At 43.6% G+C, this 17,864-nt stretch overlaps 1 protein-coding gene across 2 annotated transcripts; it reads left to right on the top strand.

Annotated features, from left to right (window-relative positions):
• The first annotated feature begins 747 nt into the window (after nucleotides 1–747).
• On the top strand, nucleotides 748–16,467 carry LOC115191736 (G patch domain-containing protein 2-like). Of its 2 annotated transcripts, none has more exons than XM_029749609.1 (10): nucleotides 748–933; nucleotides 2,144–2,387; nucleotides 2,793–3,334; nucleotides 3,607–3,671; nucleotides 5,418–5,594; nucleotides 5,849–5,984; nucleotides 6,109–6,148; nucleotides 6,295–6,359; nucleotides 6,501–6,589; nucleotides 16,011–16,467. In XM_029749609.1, the coding sequence occupies exons 1-10, from the start codon at nucleotides 884–886 to the stop codon at nucleotides 16,178–16,180; spliced, it is 1,578 nt and encodes a 525-aa protein (XP_029605469.1). In that variant the 5' UTR covers nucleotides 748–883; the 3' UTR covers nucleotides 16,181–16,467. The 2 variants fall into 2 exon arrangements, with proteins under 2 accessions (XP_029605469.1, XP_029605462.1); XM_029749602.1 differs by having other exon boundaries at nucleotides 2,793–3,337.
• Nucleotides 16,468–17,864: the final 1,397 nt, after the last annotated feature.

Raw genomic sequence — 17,864 nt, 5'->3', positions numbered from 1 at the left:
TAGTGAAATTACTTGTCAGGAGCAGCACGGGCGATAATGGGCATGTTCAAGCAGATCACTTTTGTCAAGTTGGTGACTGTCGTTGGTCACCACCTTCCAAAGTGTGTTGCATTACGGGGATGAACATTTTCCAATTTGTGCCTACATGAACTTCAAAAACTGTGATCAAAGGTCATTGAAGACGGCAAGTTTCTGCACTTGCTCTTTACCAACTTCATCCTACAGCCATCACCTGCATTGTGGCTCTATAATCAACCACTTTTTGTTCCTTCTCGAACAAAGTTTGACGTGATTCATGTCTACAGCGGGTATATACAAATTAACGTGATATTTGAGGCTCTCACTGATCGTACAATGTAGACGCATAATTTCAGTTCGAGTGTGATTTGGGAGTTGGAGACATTTTAAAATTTATAAAAAATGGCAACACTGCCATGTTGATCTGAGCTTTCCTGTTGGAAAACCACATTAGTGTCCGCAGATGCACCTCAGACTCGTCCACAGTCGGTTGCGTCAGCCTTACCACTCAAAACGCACCAATTGAGATGAGCAAAATGCAACACTTCTAAATCTGTGCACCATCACGCATGGGTTTTTCGTCACGGTAGCCAGGGCACCAAAACAGAGAAGTTTCCACGCTTTCAGTTGCAGAAATTGACCCACTGCGGTTTATTTTGGGAATCATATAATCTACCACAAAGTTAGTAGCACCAGTACAGTAGGTGGCAGTAATGCGCAATTAACGTTAGTACATGTTAGCCAACCACACCACAGAATGAAAGGTGTTGACTGCTTTCGCATATGTACTAGCAAGCATTATTAGCTAGCTTTAGAAGGGTCCCCTTTGTTTTTGGTTAAAAGTAACCGGCTTTGAGGGGCTTTAATGTTCCGTGAAGCTAATTTAAAGACCATCGGTAAAGCGGGAACCAGCTGGTAAGTAATGTCAATTCATGGCTAGCATAGCACCCCTGCCTAACGTATTTTGATGAAACGACAGCGCCAACGTTAATCGGTTAACGTTACCTAGCTAACTATCAGATGTTGACATTGTCAGCTAAATGGATCACTAACGTCTGACTGCCCAAATTGCGTTGTCGGTCTAGATTTAGCTATTCAAAGTTAACTAGCTTTTTCTTTTGCGACTTAGCCAACTATACTAGCTAACGCGTTAGCTTTTAAAATGAGGCCAGATCTCCATGGATTGTGCCTGGGCCGTCTAGCGCAAGTCTTGCATGCAAGTTCAGCCAACATTTCGTTGCAGCTAATAACTAGCTGGCACATACACACGGGAACACCTTCCATTGCAGATCATAAGATGCCAGGGGTGTATTAATTACGCCTTGTAACGAAAGTTAAGAATCAGAGCAAACGGAACGAGGCACCAACATGAATTTACCCAATAGAAACTGGTTTTCGTTACGAAAGATTGTGCAGCAGAATCAGCGTAATTAATACAGCACTGGTCTCATGGGACAGTTTCACATTGACACTTAATAGGATACACACTAGGCTGTACACAAAAAAGTGGATTGTATAAGGAGGTTGACTGGTTTAGAGTTCAGAATGCCACATCGACAACTTCATGCAGATTAAGCAAGAATCCAGATAGTAGGGTTGTATTGAACACAGGCAGGAGCACGTGGGGAAAGGTTGAAGGATAATGTAGTTTACTAGGGAAATACAAGAGGGGGGTAACACGTTAACATACAAGCATGACAGACAAGTGCAAAAAGCAGAATAAACCGAAGTGTATCAAACAAACTGAGGATCTTACATACTGGACTGGCAGGAAATTGTACTAAATATGGCAGCAGCATTGACAAACTCTAAGGATCTTAATGTTAACATTTACAAATGTGCGCCAATAATGGAAAGTACAGCCACACACACCATGGAAATAAAAAATATAGGATGGCCACCTTATACATTCACCAACAGGAATAAGCAAGTTTGGAGGGAGCACAATTGCTTAAATAGACACAGGTGCTAATGAGCAGAGTGGAGACAGTTGTGGTGGAGCGTGGGGGGGGGGGCGTGGCAAGAGGTTATGGATGAGGACATGAGCCTTCACAACACACACACAAATAACAAAAAATCTTCACTGTTTGTTACACACTCACACCTCCTTTCTCTCCTTCCCCAGGCACTTTAGCCAGACGATGGACGAGCTGGTCCATGACCTGGTGTCAGCGCTGGAGGAGAGCTCGGAGCAGGCGGCGCGGGGGGGCTTCGGGGATGGGGGGGACCACGCGCTGGCCGTAGGCTGCCTGCTGAAGAGACAGGCCCGGAAACGTCGTGGGAGGAAGAGACGCTCTGACAACCCCCACCCACCCTGGGAGCCTGGCCACCTCAGTGAGGGATCTGAGTCCAGCCTGGACGAACACAAGGTGGGGATGGGGAAGGGGTCTCGGGTAGGCCCTTCATGAATGAGTCTTGTTGTTATTGTAAAGGAATAGTTCCTTTGGTAACTGCTTTTTTTTCTCTTCAGGAAAGTACAGTAAGCAGATTCCTTAAGATAACAGATACTGTCAGTTTTACTGTCTAATCTAGGTAGCCTAGGGGTTAAGAGCATTGGGCCAGTAAATGAAAGGTTGCTGGTTCAAATCCCGAGCCAACTAAGTGAAAATAATCTGATGTGTCCTTGAGCAAGGCACTTAACCCTAATGTCTCCTGTAAGTCATTCTGGATAAGAGTGTATGTAAAAAAAAATATGAATTTCTGAACGTCTCTTTGGGTAACGGTTTTTGTCTTTCCTCTTGCTCTCCTTCTCTTCCTCGCTCATTTCCTCTCAGGACTACCGCACCACCACAGGCGGAATTGCCAGCAGCAACAGCCACGCCCGTGACAACAGCGACTCTGATGAGCAGCTGGGGCCCAAGCGCCGTACCCCCCTGAACCCCGACACAGGGCGTGGCAAGCGCCCCATCTGGCAGGAGGACCTAGGAGGAGTGCCCGGTGCAGAGGGGTCCCGTAGTTTGAGGCGACGGCGCAAGGTCAAACGCATGGCCGTGGACCCCCCTCTGGAGCCGGTGACCTCCAGTAGCAACACCCCCATGCTAGGGCCCCCACCCGTCCCCAAGCCCCACGCAGGGTGCAGGATCCCTGGGGTGAGCGTGGCTGAGGGCAGGGCGGGGGTGGAGCTCGTTGGTGGTGGGGTTGGAAGAGGGAAAAGCAGGGTAAAGAAGAGGAAACTGGCTGCCCACAGGCTGGGGCTGGAGGCGACTGATGAAGGGGTGGTGGTGGAGAGTGAGGACGCCATTATGGGGCAGGTGGGGCCCAAGGACAAGATGGAGTTTGAGGAGCAGAAGGGCTCAGACGAGGACATGAGTGACAGGTGGTTAGTGTTTCTCTTGTCTGCTGTGTTTCCCTGCTCCTTGGTGTAGGCCTATACGTTCACGGGTATGCTCACCTGGGTGGAAAGCAGTATATAGGAGACTTGTTTGCTCGGTTATTCTCCCCATAGCATCATCTTCCTGAGAGTTTTCCTTGTATGATGGGCAATGGAAATTGATTTCAGATTGTTCTCTTCTTCTTTTCCTATCACCTCTCCTCACACCCCATATTTTCTCCTATATCTCTCTCTCTCTCTCTCTCTCTCTCTGTTAGTGAGACCAGCAGTGTCAGCAACAGTAGTGATGGTGGACTGTACACCAATGACGAGGGGAGGCAAGGTAACCATCTATTTTGCTGGCCACCAAATCTTGTTATTTACAGGAATGGCGGAGTACCATTTTTTATTGTTACATGCTTCGTAAAAAAACAGGTGTAGACTAAAAGTGAAACGCTTACGGGTCCTTTTTCAACAATGCAGAGTTAAAGATAAAAATATAAATACTGACACAAGGAATAATTACACAGTGAGTAACGAATAACAGTAATGAGTAAAAATGACATGCCTATATACCGGCAGTACCGAGTCAATGTGCAGGGGTACGAGGTAATTGAGGTAGCTATGTACATATAGGTAGGGATAAAGTAACTAGACAACAGGACACATAATTGACAATAGCAGCAGTATATGTGGTGAGTGTGGCCTCAGTATGTAGTATGCATGCGTGTTATGTGTGTGGGTGTATGTATTGTGTGCTGGGGGGGTCAGTGTGGGCAGTATCCAGTGTGTGTGCATAGAGTTAGTGCAAACAAGGTTCAATGTAGGTAGTCCGGGTAGCCATTTGATTAGCTATTTATCAGCCTTGTTTAGCAGTCTTATGTATCAGGGGTAGAAGCTGTTCAGGGTCCTGTTGGATCCAGACTTGGTAGACTGGTACCGCTTGCCGTGTGGTAGCAGAGAGAACAATCTTTGGCTTGGGTGGCTGGAGTCTTTGTTCTCTGATACCGCCTGGTATAGAGGAACTGGATCAAATAACATTTTATTGGTCACATGCTTTGTAAATAACAGGTGTAGACTAACAGTTAAATGCTTACTTACGTGTCCCTTTGTAACTATGCAGAGTTAAAGATAGAAATAGAAAAGGGGGCCATACTCATTACCCTCTGTAGCACCTTGCGGTCGGGTGCCTTGCAGTTTCCATACTAAAGCGTGATGCAGCCAGTCAAGATGCTCTCAGTGGTGCAGCTGTAGAACTATGACGATCTAAAGACACCACCTGGTTTACCGCACCTTTGAACTTGAGATAGGTTATAGGCATGAATTTAACCCGTCACATGTAGCCTAATATAAAATGTACTTGCGAATAAGTATTTTTTGCAGTGCAATGATAAACCAAACATACATTTTGTCTCAGGAACAGGAATGGAGAAATATTTTTCTTTTCTTTCAGCATCTCTTGAGCGAATGCAGGTGGGATGAGTAGAGGCCGCGTGCAAATGTGCAATCTTTTGTGATTGACACTTTCATGAATGCAGACAGTCTTTAAATCACATAAAATAATGCATCCAAGACCATCTGAAATCTTTTCCGAAACATCCGGATCATTTTCACAGCCTTAATTCTAACCTGTCCTTTGAAAATGTTGCGCGGGAAGAATCATTACCTTGTGTTAGAGCTTTTCTCCCTGATCCCTAAACATCTTGGTCTGTGAGAGAATCAGAAATGGATGTGTCAACTAGATTATTAATGCATTAATTCTATAATTTATGACATTTATTCTTGTGAGTACCGATTCTTCTAGAGCAACAAGTTATGCCATAAGAGAAGCTGCATGTATCTAATTATATACAAGTTGACTAACAAATCGCCTTCCAAATGTCAGAAATTATAAGCGGAAACATATCTAAATTTAACAAAATATCCAACATCTGCTGTCACATGTCATTTATAGCAGTGTTATCAACAAAGAAGATAAAAACGTGTGTCTTGAAAAAGATTGGTCCAAAATCTAAATGAGTAAATGTTTTGTATGAAAACTATTTTCCAAACCCTGACCGTTAACTTGTAACCTCTTCCCATCTCCCAGCTGATGATGAGCAGAGTGACTGGTTCTATGAGGGGGACCCGGGGGGAGCGTGTGGGGTGGCGGGGGTGATTCCCTGGTGGGAGAGGGAGGCAGGGGAGGAACTGGACCTGGCTGACCCGGTCTTCAACAGCATCCTCACCGGATCCTTCCCCATCATGAGCCCTGGGGCACAGAGAGGTAGCTGGACCCAGACCTGTCGGTTTGTTTGTTTGTATCTCTGAGCCAAGTACCATTTTGATTACTGATCCCCCACTTGTCTCTGTTTTTCTTTGCACGATAGTAGAACGAGTTACTCAAAGTCTATTGTGACCTGTCATTTGGCCAGTAGGGGGCAGCTACTGCAAAGGGTTTGTCTTGTAGCCTCTACAGCTGCCATAGTGTTTCTCCTATTCCAGTCTGATGTGTGCACTGTGCTGTCTCTGCTGTGGCAGGGTTCCAGGCCAGGCTGAGCTGGCTGCATGGTGGGCCCCAGGGCCACGATTCCCAGGGCATCCCAGGACAGGCCTTCAACGAGCGGCTGGGACGACACCACCAGGACCCCCCCCACTCACACGCCCACTCACACGAGTCAGTCTACCTTACAACCCTCAGTCACCTGACTTGTAGAATACTTTTTTCCCCTTATTCTGTATGCTTCTATATTTGACTTGACTGGGCAAATAAACTAAACGTACCTATGTGTCGTCCACAGCCCGTGGTTTAGTCCGGGGTCTAGACGAGAACACGGACAAGTAAGACATGTCTCTGTTAGTTCACCGCCTAGCTGCACTTTCAAACAGTACCGACTGTTTGAAAGTGCAGTTGTGGCTGATAATGCCCAGATAGAGGTATTTTACATTTGCTAATAGCTGTTAGTATATTCTTTCTGTCTCTGTAGATGCACTGGGACTCACGGACAGACAGAGGGCATCGGAGGAGCAGCTCTGTGAAAACAGCCAGCAGGTACATTAGGAATGATCCAATCAACAAATTCTCTCACAAACAAATTATACAGTTCCATCCACAACGGTACATTGTTTCTAGGATGTTGCCAACACATGGATGCTAATGAATGATTCTTATTTTCTGGTTGTGGTTCTACAGACAGACGAGTGGTCACCTGGGGTCTCTGTGTACGGGGGAAGTCAAGAGGCGACGCAAAGCAGCACCCCTTGGCTTACCTCCACCGACAGGTAAACTCTTTCTGACACACACTACTGCACTCACTTACACACACCCCTCCATCCCCGGTCATTAACCAGCTTTAGCTCGTGACCCCTTCACCCTTCCTCCCTAACCTGGGTTGGACAGCAGTCAGCTGGCAGGCTCTGCAGTCAGAGAGATACCAGATTAACCCTAAGCCAATCACGGCTGTGTATCACAGAACGCTCCTGCTCCCCTTCACCTCTTTCTACCTCTGTTAGTGTGTTTTAGGGGAGTGGAAAATGTTAATACCAGGAAGGGGAATGAGACTGGGGATATAAAGGGTTAATACGTCTTGGTAAGGTGCCCATCTTGGTTCTAGGAAGAGGATATAAAGGAGTGTATACCAATGGCTACAACATGAAGTCATGCAACAGGAGTCTGCTCTATTGCCCACACCTCTTTGTTACAGTGCCTTCAGAAAGTATTCATACCCCTGGACTTATTCCACATTTGTTGCGTTACAGCCGGAATTCAAAATGGATTATAGATTTTTTTTCCCTCACTAATCTACACACAATACCCCATAATGACAAAGTGAAAACATGTTTTTAGAAAATGTTGCTAATATATTGAAAATGAAATACAGAAATCTCATTTACATAACTATTCACACCCCTGAGTCGATACTTTGTAGAAGCACCTTTGGCGGTGATTGCAGCTTCGAGTCGTCTTGGGTATGTCTGTATCAGCTTCGGACATCTGGATTTGGGGATTTTCTCTCATTCTTCCTTACAGATTTTCTCAAGCTCTGTGAACTTCTATGGGCTAGGTGGCACGTCACCGTCCCACTCTATTCAACAGCCAGTGGAAGAGCGTGATGCGAAATACAAAACCTCAAATGCAATCATTTCAATTTTTCAAACATACGACTATTTTACACCATTTTAAAGACAACTCTTCTTAATCTAACCACGTTGTCCGATTTCAAAAAGGCTTTACAGCGAAAGCAAAACATTAGATTATGTTAGGAGAGTACATAGCCACAAATAATCACACAGCCATTTTCCAAGCAAGCATATATGTCACATAAACCCAAAACACAGCTAAATGAGGCACTAACCTTTGATCTTCATCAGATGACACTCCTAGGACATTATGTTATACAATACATGCATGTTTTGTTCAATCAAGTTAGTATTTATATCCAAAAACAGCTTTTTACATTGGCATGTGATGTTCAGAACATGCATTCCCACCTAAAACGTCCGGTGAATTTACTAAATTACTCACCATAAACGTTGACAAAATACATAACAATTATTTTAAGAATTATAGATACAGAACTCCTTTATGCAATCGCTATGTGAGATTTTAAAATAGCTTTTCGGCGAAAGCACATTTTGCAATATTCTGAGTAGATAGCCCGGCCATCACGGCTAGCTATTTTGACACCCGCCAACTTCGGGGCTCACTAAACTCAGAATTACTATTAGAAAAATTGTATTACCTTTGCTGATCTTCGTCAGAATGCACTCCCAGGACTTCTACTTCCACAAGAAATGTTGTTTTTGTTCCAAATAATCCATAGTTATGTCCAAATACCTCTTTTGTTCGTGCGTTCAGGTCACTATCCAAAAGGGTAACGCGCGAGCGCATTTCGAGAGACAAAAATTCTAAATGTTCCTTTACCGTACTTAGAAGCATGTCAAACGCTGTTTAAAATCAAATTTTATGGTATTTGTCTCGTAAAATAGCGATAATATTCCAACCGGACAATAGTGTTTTCATTCAAAGAGGAAAAGAAAAAACAGCATGGTCGCGGGACCGCGCATACCCAGTCTCTTAGTCACCAGGCAGACCACTGACAAACTGAGCTACCATACTCTGCCCAGAGACAGGAGACGCCTCAATCCGCTTTCTGAAGGCTTTAGAGAGCCAATGGAAGTGCAACGTAACCCCAGAGATACTATAGTTTCGAAAGGGACTAGAAAGAAGAACTACAAATTGTCAGACAGGCCACTTCCTGCTTGGAATTTTCTCAGGTTTTTGCCTGCCATATGAGTTCTGTTATACTCACAGACACCATTCAAACAGTTAGAGACTTCAGTGTTTTCTATCCAAATCTACTAATAATATGCATATTCTTGTTTCTGGGAAAGAGTAGTAACCAGTTTAAAGCGGGTACGTTTTTTTTATCCGGACTTGAAAATACTGCCCCCTAGCCCAGACAGGTTAAGTTAGATGGGGAGCGGCAGTGAACAGCAATCTTTAAGTCTTTCCACAGTGTTTCAATGGGATTCAACTCTGGGCTTTGACTGAGCCACTCAACGACTTTCACATTCTTGTTCTGAAGCCATTCCAGCGTTGCTTTGGCTGTATGCTTGGGGTTATGGTCCTGTCGAAACATAAATCTTCACCCCAGTCTAAGGTCATTTGCATTCTGAATCAGATTCTCATCAAGGATTTGCCTGTATTTGGCTGCATTCATTGTTCCCTCTATCCTTACCAGTCTCCCAGTCCCTACCACTGAAAAGTATCCCCATAGCATGATGATGCCACCACCATGCTTCACGGTAGGGATGGCATTAGACAGGTGATGAGCTGTGCCTGGGTTTCTCCATTCAGGACAAAGAATCTAATTTGTCTCATCAGACTACAGAATCTTTTGCCTTATGATCTCAGTCTTTCATGTGCCTTTTTGCAAACTCCAGGTGTGCTTTCATGTCCCTTTTTCTTAGGCGTGACTTCTGTCTAGCCACTCTCCCATGAAGCCCAGATTGGTGAAGGTGGTGTAGAGACTGGTCCTTCTGGCAGGTTCTCCCATCTCAGCTAAGGAACTCTGTAGTTTTGGTGGTCGTTAGGTTCTTTATCACCTTCCTGACCAAGGTCCTTGTTGCCCGATTGCTCAGTTTGGTCGGACGGCCAGCTCGAGCCAGAGTCTGGGTAGTTCCATATTATTTCAATTTCCCAATGATGGAGACTTTCAACACTCTAGAAATTATTGTATAGCCTTCCCCAGATATATGCCTCATCACAATTCTATCTTAGAGATCTATGGACAGTTCCTTGGACTTCATGTTATAGTTTCTGCTCTGACATGCACTTCTTCTATGGTATATTGGCGATCACACAATTTAATGTGCATCCCGCTACCTACTATGCGGGATGGAAACAGGATTCCTCCCAAAAAACAACCCCCCCAAAAAATAAAACTACTTTTCTGTTAAAAATAAATGAATAAAACAGATTTGATCCTAACACAGGCTCAAGGGGAACCTGGGAAGGCAGGTCTTCCAACACCAGTACCCCTTGCAAGTCTTTCGATGTAAAATCCTTCAGTCCCAAAAACGTTTCTGCTACAGGCGCAATAATGTCTAGTTTCTTCGACTTCTTCTTTGAGACTTGTGCTGTACAGTTTGACTGTGGCAGTGAATGCAACAAAATCCACCTTTAACACACAGGGTATATTATGTCTGGCAGTAAATATTTACTACAGGCTGTATTGTATCCACTACCATCTCTTCACTAGCACCACCTGTTTTCTCAATTCTTTTAAAATCGCCTCCGCATAGGAGATTTGATTGACCTCTAACTTTAGCCACCTCAATTTCCTTCACCCTTACAGGGCACTCCAGGAACTCAGGATCATGGTCCCCACCACTATTGCAACACCGTTATCCTTTTACACACCTTTCTTCACTATACTCTGTTCGTCTGCACACATTTGAAAAATGGCCAAATTCTTTACAATTCTTACACTACAGTGGTTTGGCGACGAAAGCTCTTATGGCATAGCTTCAATAACCAAGCTTCGAATGCGTAGGTATTTGCTCTTTATCAAAAAACAACAGGGCCTACAGACTTTCTTTTTTTCTCCATTCACCCAGCGGGTCAGGCGCTGGGCACCAAACACACCAGGAATTCTCTTCAGGTATTCAACTTGAACATCTGTCGTCACCCCTGAGATGACTCCTTTGACTGGTGCTCTACTCCGAAGTTCAAAACACAACTTCTGTTCTCCGGATTCTTTTGAAGCCCACTGCAATCTTCTTCTGCTCTTCAGAAAAACTATTCATCAAAATAACACCACTCCTGGTCACTCTGACATACTCACCATTTGACACCTCAATCGGGTTTCCCACATACGCATCCTTACTCAACAAACGCATCCCAACAAGAAGCGATTCATTTACACATGTATCCTCAACTCCAATTTCAGACAATTTCCTTTTTGTTCCAGTTTTCAATACTACTGTTGTCCATTCAGAACATTCTTCTTCGGCAGATTTACTCGACACGCTGCTTAATTACAACTCAGCATCCACTTCTTCTGCCATCTTCGTCTCCACAATTCCCTCTGACATGCACTGTCAACTGTGGAACCTTATATAGACGGGTGTGGTTCTTTCTAAATCATGTCCAAACAATTGAATTGGCCACAGGTGGACTCCAAGTTGCAGTGACATCTCAAGGATTATCAAAGGAAATTGGATGCACCTGAACTCAATTTGGAGTGTCATTGCAAAGGGGTGTGAATATTTGTGTTAATGAGATATTTATGTATTTCATTTTCAATAAATTAGCAAACATTTCTTAAAACTTGTTCTCACTTTGTCATTATGGGGTATTGTGTGTAGATGGTGAGATGTTTTATTTATTTAATCCAATTTGAATTCAGGCTATAACACAACAAAATGTGGAATTAGTACTTTCTGAAGGCACTGTGTGTAAGAGTCAAGGAAAAAGAAGAGACAAGATGTATTTTGTGACCCAATCATTGTAGAGCAGGCCTCAGCTGACTCATTGGTTTAGAGGTAGAGTTCAGGGGTTAAATACTGTAGCTTTTTCAGCCCATTGAGCCTAATCAATAAGCCTTCATCAAGATCATCTGCTCTACTCTTATCTCGCTCTTCCGGTCTCTTTCCTGTTCTCTCTTTCCCTCTCCTCTTATGTCTCCCTCTAACATACTTTAGCATCCGGCCAAAGCCTAAATGTTTATTTCCACGAACCGATCTAGTCATGATTACGGTGAAGTTCTGCCCACGGCTTAGTATGAAATGTAGCCGTAATGCTGAGCCGGCATTGGCATGCACTACGCTCTTAAGCTCTTGATGGCTGCTAGGCAGAGCCAGTTACTACTAGGCTATTACCATCCTTCTGGCAGTTCTAAACATTGCGAGGCATGTCACTTCACCCATCTCTTCACATAGCCCTTAGCACTGTTTTCTTAACCACAACTGGATGGAATATTGAATAAAGTAGGCTAATGTATTTGAAGGCAAAGTATTGTTGCTTTCTGAAACTCCCAAAGTCATCCTATTGTTATAATAGCCTACCTGCGTTTGGTCAACTATTTCAGCACAATTTCGCACTACAATCGTGTCCCTGACATCCTTGGGAGAGCTCTTTGGTCTTTTCCATGGTGGAGAGTTTGGAATCTGATTGATTGATTGCTTCTGTGGACAGGTGTGTTTTATACAGGTAACAAGCTGAGATTAGGAGCACTCCCTTTTAAGAGTGTGCTCTTAATCTCAGCTCGTTACCTGTATAAAAGACACCTCGGAGCCAGCTCGTCTATTCGTTTGCTCATCTATCATTGATCAGAAAACATTTAGCATGCAATAATGTAGCCTAAATCAAATGTAGGTATATTATTTGGTTTAATTGCCAAAAGGCAACTCCAAAAGCCCGTGGAGGTTGTGAAATATGTACACAAGACTCGCATTCTTAAAAATATATAGATATGCTATTATTTTCTATCGTTATCGTGTTGAATATACTCTCAATGTAAGACCCTACACCTGTTTCCTAACGAAGTGGAGTGAGGGTAGGAAAGTGATGAAATGTGGATTTTAAAAAAGGCATGGGCTTGGGCTCTGTTTCAAAATATCACGTTTTTTATGGCCGTGCTTCCACGCGTTCCCGTGTGGGGAAAAATATTATTTGTATTTTGTTGTTATATTCTAGTTTAAAATATAGCCTATGCGTGTTGACTGGAATCAGGGTAAGTGTGTCCTTTTATGTTTTAATGAACAGAATTACTATTGATTTCATGTGCATGGCACAGCCATGTAGCCTATAGGCTGCACAGAGCAGTAACATAATTAAATGTTATTAGTCATATAATGTTTCTTAGGACTTGCCTAAATAAATCAATTATGGATTTCTTTATGATGTTGTACAGTGCATTTGGAAAGTATTCAGACCTCTTCCCTTTTCCCACATTTTGTTAGTTACAGTCATATTATAAAATTGATTTAATTCTTTTTTTCCCTCAATCTACACACAACACCCCAAAATGGCAAAGCTAAAACAGGTTTTTAGAAATGTTTGCACATTAATTAAACAAAAATACTTTATTTTTCATAATTATTCAGACCCTTTGCTATGAGACTTTAAATTGAGCTCAGGTGCATCCTGTTTCCATTGATCATCCTTGAGATGTTTCAACAACTTGATTGGAGTCCACCTGTGGTAAATTCAATTGATTGGACATGATTTGGAAAGGCACACAGGTGGCAGTGCATGTCAGAGAAAAAACCAAGCCATGAGGTTGAAGGAATTGTCCGTAGGGCTCTGAGACAGGATTGTATCGAGGCACAGATCTGGGGAAGGGTAGCAAAACATTTCTGCAGCATTGAAGGTCCCCAAGAACACAGTGGCCTCCATCATTCTTAAATGGAAGATGTCTGGAATCCACCAAGACTCTTCCTAGAGATGGCCGCCCGGCCAAACTGAGCAGTTGGGGGAGAAGGGCCTTGGTCTGGGAGTTGACCAAGAACCCGAAGGTCACTCTGACAGAGCTCCAGGGTTCCTCTGCGGAGATGGAAGAACCTTACAGAAGGACAACAATCTCTGCAGCACTCCACCAATCAGGCCTTTATGGTAGAGTGGCCAGACGGAAGCCACTGTCCAGTAAAAGGCACATGACAGCCCGCTTGGAGTTTGCCAAAAGGCACCTAAAGGACTCTCAGACCATGAGAAACATGATTCTCTGGTCTGATGAAATCAAGATTGAACTCTTTGGCCTGAATGCCGAGCGTCACGTCTGGAGGAAACCTGGCACCATCCCTACGGTGAAGCATGGTGGTGGCAGCATCATTCTCTGGGGATGTTTTTGAAAGGCAGGGACTGGGAGACGAGTCAGGATCGAGGGGGAATATGAGCAGAGCAAAGTACAGAGAGATCCTTGATGAAAACCTGCCCCAGAGCATTCAGGACCTCAGACTGGGGCGAAGGTTCACCTTCCAACAGGACAACGACCCTAAGCACAAAGCCAAGACAGAGTGGCTTCGGGAGAAATCTCAATGTCCTTGAGTGGCCCAGCCAGAGCCCGGACTTGAACCCGATCGAACATCTTTGGAGAGACCTGAACATAGCTGTGCAGCGACTCTCCCCATCCAACCTGACAGAGCTTGAGAGGATCTGCAGAGAAGACTGAGAAACTCCCCAAATACAGGTGTGCAAAGCTTGTAGCGTCATACCCAAAAAGACTTGAGGCTGTAATCATGGCCAAAGGTGCTTCAACAAAGTACTGAATACTTATGTAAAGTTGATTTTTCAGTTTTAATTTTTTTTAGAAATGTCCAAAAACGACAACCTGTTTTTGCTTTGTCATTGTGTGTGTGTGTGTGTGTGTGTGTGTGTGTGTGTGTGGATTGGTGAGGGGGGGAAAATGATTTAATCCCTTTTAGAATAAGGTTGTATCGTAGCAATGTGGGAAAAGTCAAGGGGTCTGAATACTTTGCGAATGCACTGTATGTGCAATTGATTTATTAAAATAGACGTCCACCCACATCGGCCCATGCCTACTCCCACTCCTTAACTTGCCAGCATGTGCACAGGCGGTATAAAAGGCTTATTCCGGCAATGTGGTAAAAATGGGACTGTATGAATTGGGTTCCTTAAAACATTGCCTGATTTATTATAATTTTTTACAAACAATATACAGTGCCTTCAGAAACCCCTTGACTTTTTCCTAATTTTGTGTTACAGCCTAAATTGAAAAAGGATTCAATTGAGATTTGTTGTCACTGGCTTACACACAATAAATACCCCATAATGTCAAAGTGGAATTGTGGTTTCCTAAATTTTTACAAACTAATTACAAATGAAAAGCTGAAATATCTAGAGTGAATAAGTATTCAACCCCTTTGTTATGGACTCACTCTGCAACAAGTGTTTTAACATGATTTTTGAATGACTACCTCATCTCTGTACCCCACACATACAATTATCTGTATGGTTCCTCAGTCGAGCAGTGAATTTCAAACACAGATTCAACCACCAGGGAGGTTTTCCAATGCCTCACTAAGAAGGGCACCTATTGGTAGAGAGAGAGAGAAAATAGCAGACATTCAATATCTCTTTGAGAATGGTGAAGTTATTAATTACACCATGGATTGTATATCGACACACCCAGTCACTACAAAGATACAGGCATCCTTCCTAACTCAGTTGTCGAAGAGGAAGGAAACCGCTCAGGGATTTCAACATGAGGCCAAGAGTGACTTTGAAACAGTTACATGGTTTAATCAACAACATTGTAGTTGTTCCACAATACTAACCTAACTGACAGGGTAAAAAGAAGGAAACCTGTACAGAATAAAATATTCCAAAACATGCATCCTGTTTGCAACAAGGCACTAAAGTAATTTCCCTGAATACAAAGTGTTATGTTTGGGGCAAATCCAATACAACACATTACTGAGTACCACTCTCCATATTTTCAAGCATAGTGGTGGCTGCATCATGTTATGGGTATGCTTGTAATCGTTAAGGACTGGGGAGTTTTTCAGGATAAAAAGAAACGTAATGGACCTAAGCACAGGCAAAATCCTAGAGGAAAACCTACTTCAGTCTGCTTTCCCCCAGACACAGGGAGAGGAATAACCTGAAACACAAGGCCAAATCTACACTGGAGTTGCTTACTAAGAAGCCCATGGCTGAGTTACAGTTTTAACTTAAATCTACTTGAAAATATATATGACACAACCTGAAAATGGTTGTGTAGCAATGATCAACAACCAAGTTGACAGCGCTTGAAGAATTTTTAAAAGGATAATGGGCAAATGTTGCACAATCCAGGTGTGGAAAGCTCATAGAGACTTACCCAGAAAGACTCACAGCTGTAATCTCTGCCAAAGGAGGTTCTACAAAGTATTGAGATATTTTTGTATTTAATTTTCAATACACTTTCAATAATGTATAAAAACATGTTTTCACTTTGTCATTATCGGGAATTGTGTGTAGGCTGAAACACAACAAAATGTGGAATAAGTCAAGGGGTATGAACACTTTCTGAAGGCACTGTATGTGATCTATAAAGTCCATAAAGTCTGTCTGTAAAGTGTAATACTCTCCACTTATGTCTCCCTCCACCTCTAACATGCTCTCTCCTTTTATGTCTCCATCTTCTCTTTGCTGTTGTAACTCTGTGTTCCTGTTCTTTTATCTCTCCTTCTCTAGGGGTGGTAGGTGAGAGTGTGGGGCCCATTCCAGAGACCAACATGGGGAACCGGATGCTGCAGAGTATGGGCTGGAGCCCTGGCATGGGCCTGGGTCCGGAGGGCAGGGGCATCACTGAGCCTGTTCGGGCCACACAGAGACCCAAGGGAGCGGGCCTGGGTTTTAACTGAGCCCCACGCTTTAGGCCCCAAACTGAACAGGCCAGGCCAGTAGGCCTCGATGGAGATGGACCCTACTGAGAGCAGGGAGGACGGTGGTCAACACTTCCTGTTTTACTTAAAGGAGGACGAACATCCTATGATAGGGAAAGTCACAACCCTGGTTAGAGAGGAAGTGCATGGAGCGTTAGGGTTCCCACCAGGGCTCCCGAGTGGCGCAGCGGTCTAAGGCACTGCATCTCAGTGCAAGAGGCGTCACTACAGTCCCTGGTTCGAATCCAGGCTGTATCACATCCGGCCGTGATTGGGAGTCCCATAGGGCGGCGCACAATTGGCCCAGCGTCATCCGGGTTTGGTCGAGGTAGGCCGTCATTGTAAATAAGAATTTGTTCTTAACCGACTTGCCTAGTTAAATTTAAGGTTAAATAAAATAAAAATGTATTTTTTTTAAACTCAGATTTGTACTTGAGATGTACAACATACCAGTGAAAGGAGAAGAAATGAAGAGAAGACAACCAGGCATTGTAGTTGGGTTTGATTGTGTGCTACTAGCCAGGCTATATAGTTGGATTGTGTGTACTACACACTAAAAGGCTCAGTTTCACAAGAATACAATTTCTCTTCAATCAGTGGTCCATTTTCTGTAAGTATGGCAGAGCCAAATGGTTGTGTGATATTGCACAGGATGACAAAAAAATATATTTCAGGTTAAAATAATTGTAAGTATCAAAATCACTCTTGGGTGTTCAAGTGGTTGAAGTTACAGTGGGGGAAAAAAGTATTTGATCCCCTGCTGATTTTGTACGTTTGCCCACTGATAAAGAAAGGATCAGTCTAAAATTTTAATGGTAGGTTTATTTGAACAGTGAGAGACAGAATAACAAAAATATCCAGAAAAATGCATGTTAAAAATGTTATAAATTGATTTGCATTTTAATGAGGGAAATATGTATTTGACCCCCTCTCAATCAGAAAGATTTCTGGCTCCCAGGTGTCTTTTATACAGGTTAGGAGCTTGAGATTAGGAGCACACTCTTAAAGGCAGTGCTCCTAACCGCAGCTTGTTACCTGTAAAAAAGACACCTGTCCACAGAAGCAATCAATCAATCAGATTCCAAACTCTCCACCATGGCCAAGACCAAAGAGCTCTCCAAGGATGTCAGGGACAAGATTGTAGACCTATACAAGGCTGGAATGGGCTACAAGACCATCGCCAAGCAGCTTGGTGAGGTGACAACATTTGGTGCGATTATTCGCAAATGGAAGAAACACAAAAGAACTGTCAATATCCCTCGGCCTGGGGCTCCATGCAAGATCTCATCTCGTGGGGTTGCAAAGATCATGAGAATGGTGAGGAATCAGCCCAGAACTACACGGGAGCATCTTGTCAATGATCTCAAGGCAGCTGGGTCCATAGTCACCAAGAAAACAATTGGTAACACACTACGCCGTAAAGGACTGAAATCCTGCAGCGCCCGCAAGGTCCCCCTGCTCAAGAATACATATACATGCCCGTCTGAAGTTTGCCAATGAACATCTGAATGATTCAGAGGACAACTGGGTGAAAGTGTTGTGGTCAGATGAGACCAAAATGGAGCTCTTTGGCATCAACTCAACCCGCCATGTTTGGAGGAGGAATGCTGCCTATGACCCCAAGAACACCATCCCCACCGTCAAACATGGAGGTGGAAACATT

Source organism: Salmo trutta, chromosome 1, assembly GCF_901001165.1.
Source record: "Salmo trutta chromosome 1, fSalTru1.1, whole genome shotgun sequence".
Classification (NCBI taxonomy): Eukaryota; Metazoa; Chordata; class Actinopteri; order Salmoniformes; family Salmonidae; genus Salmo; species Salmo trutta.
This window is presented reverse-complemented; position numbering and strand designations above follow the sequence as displayed.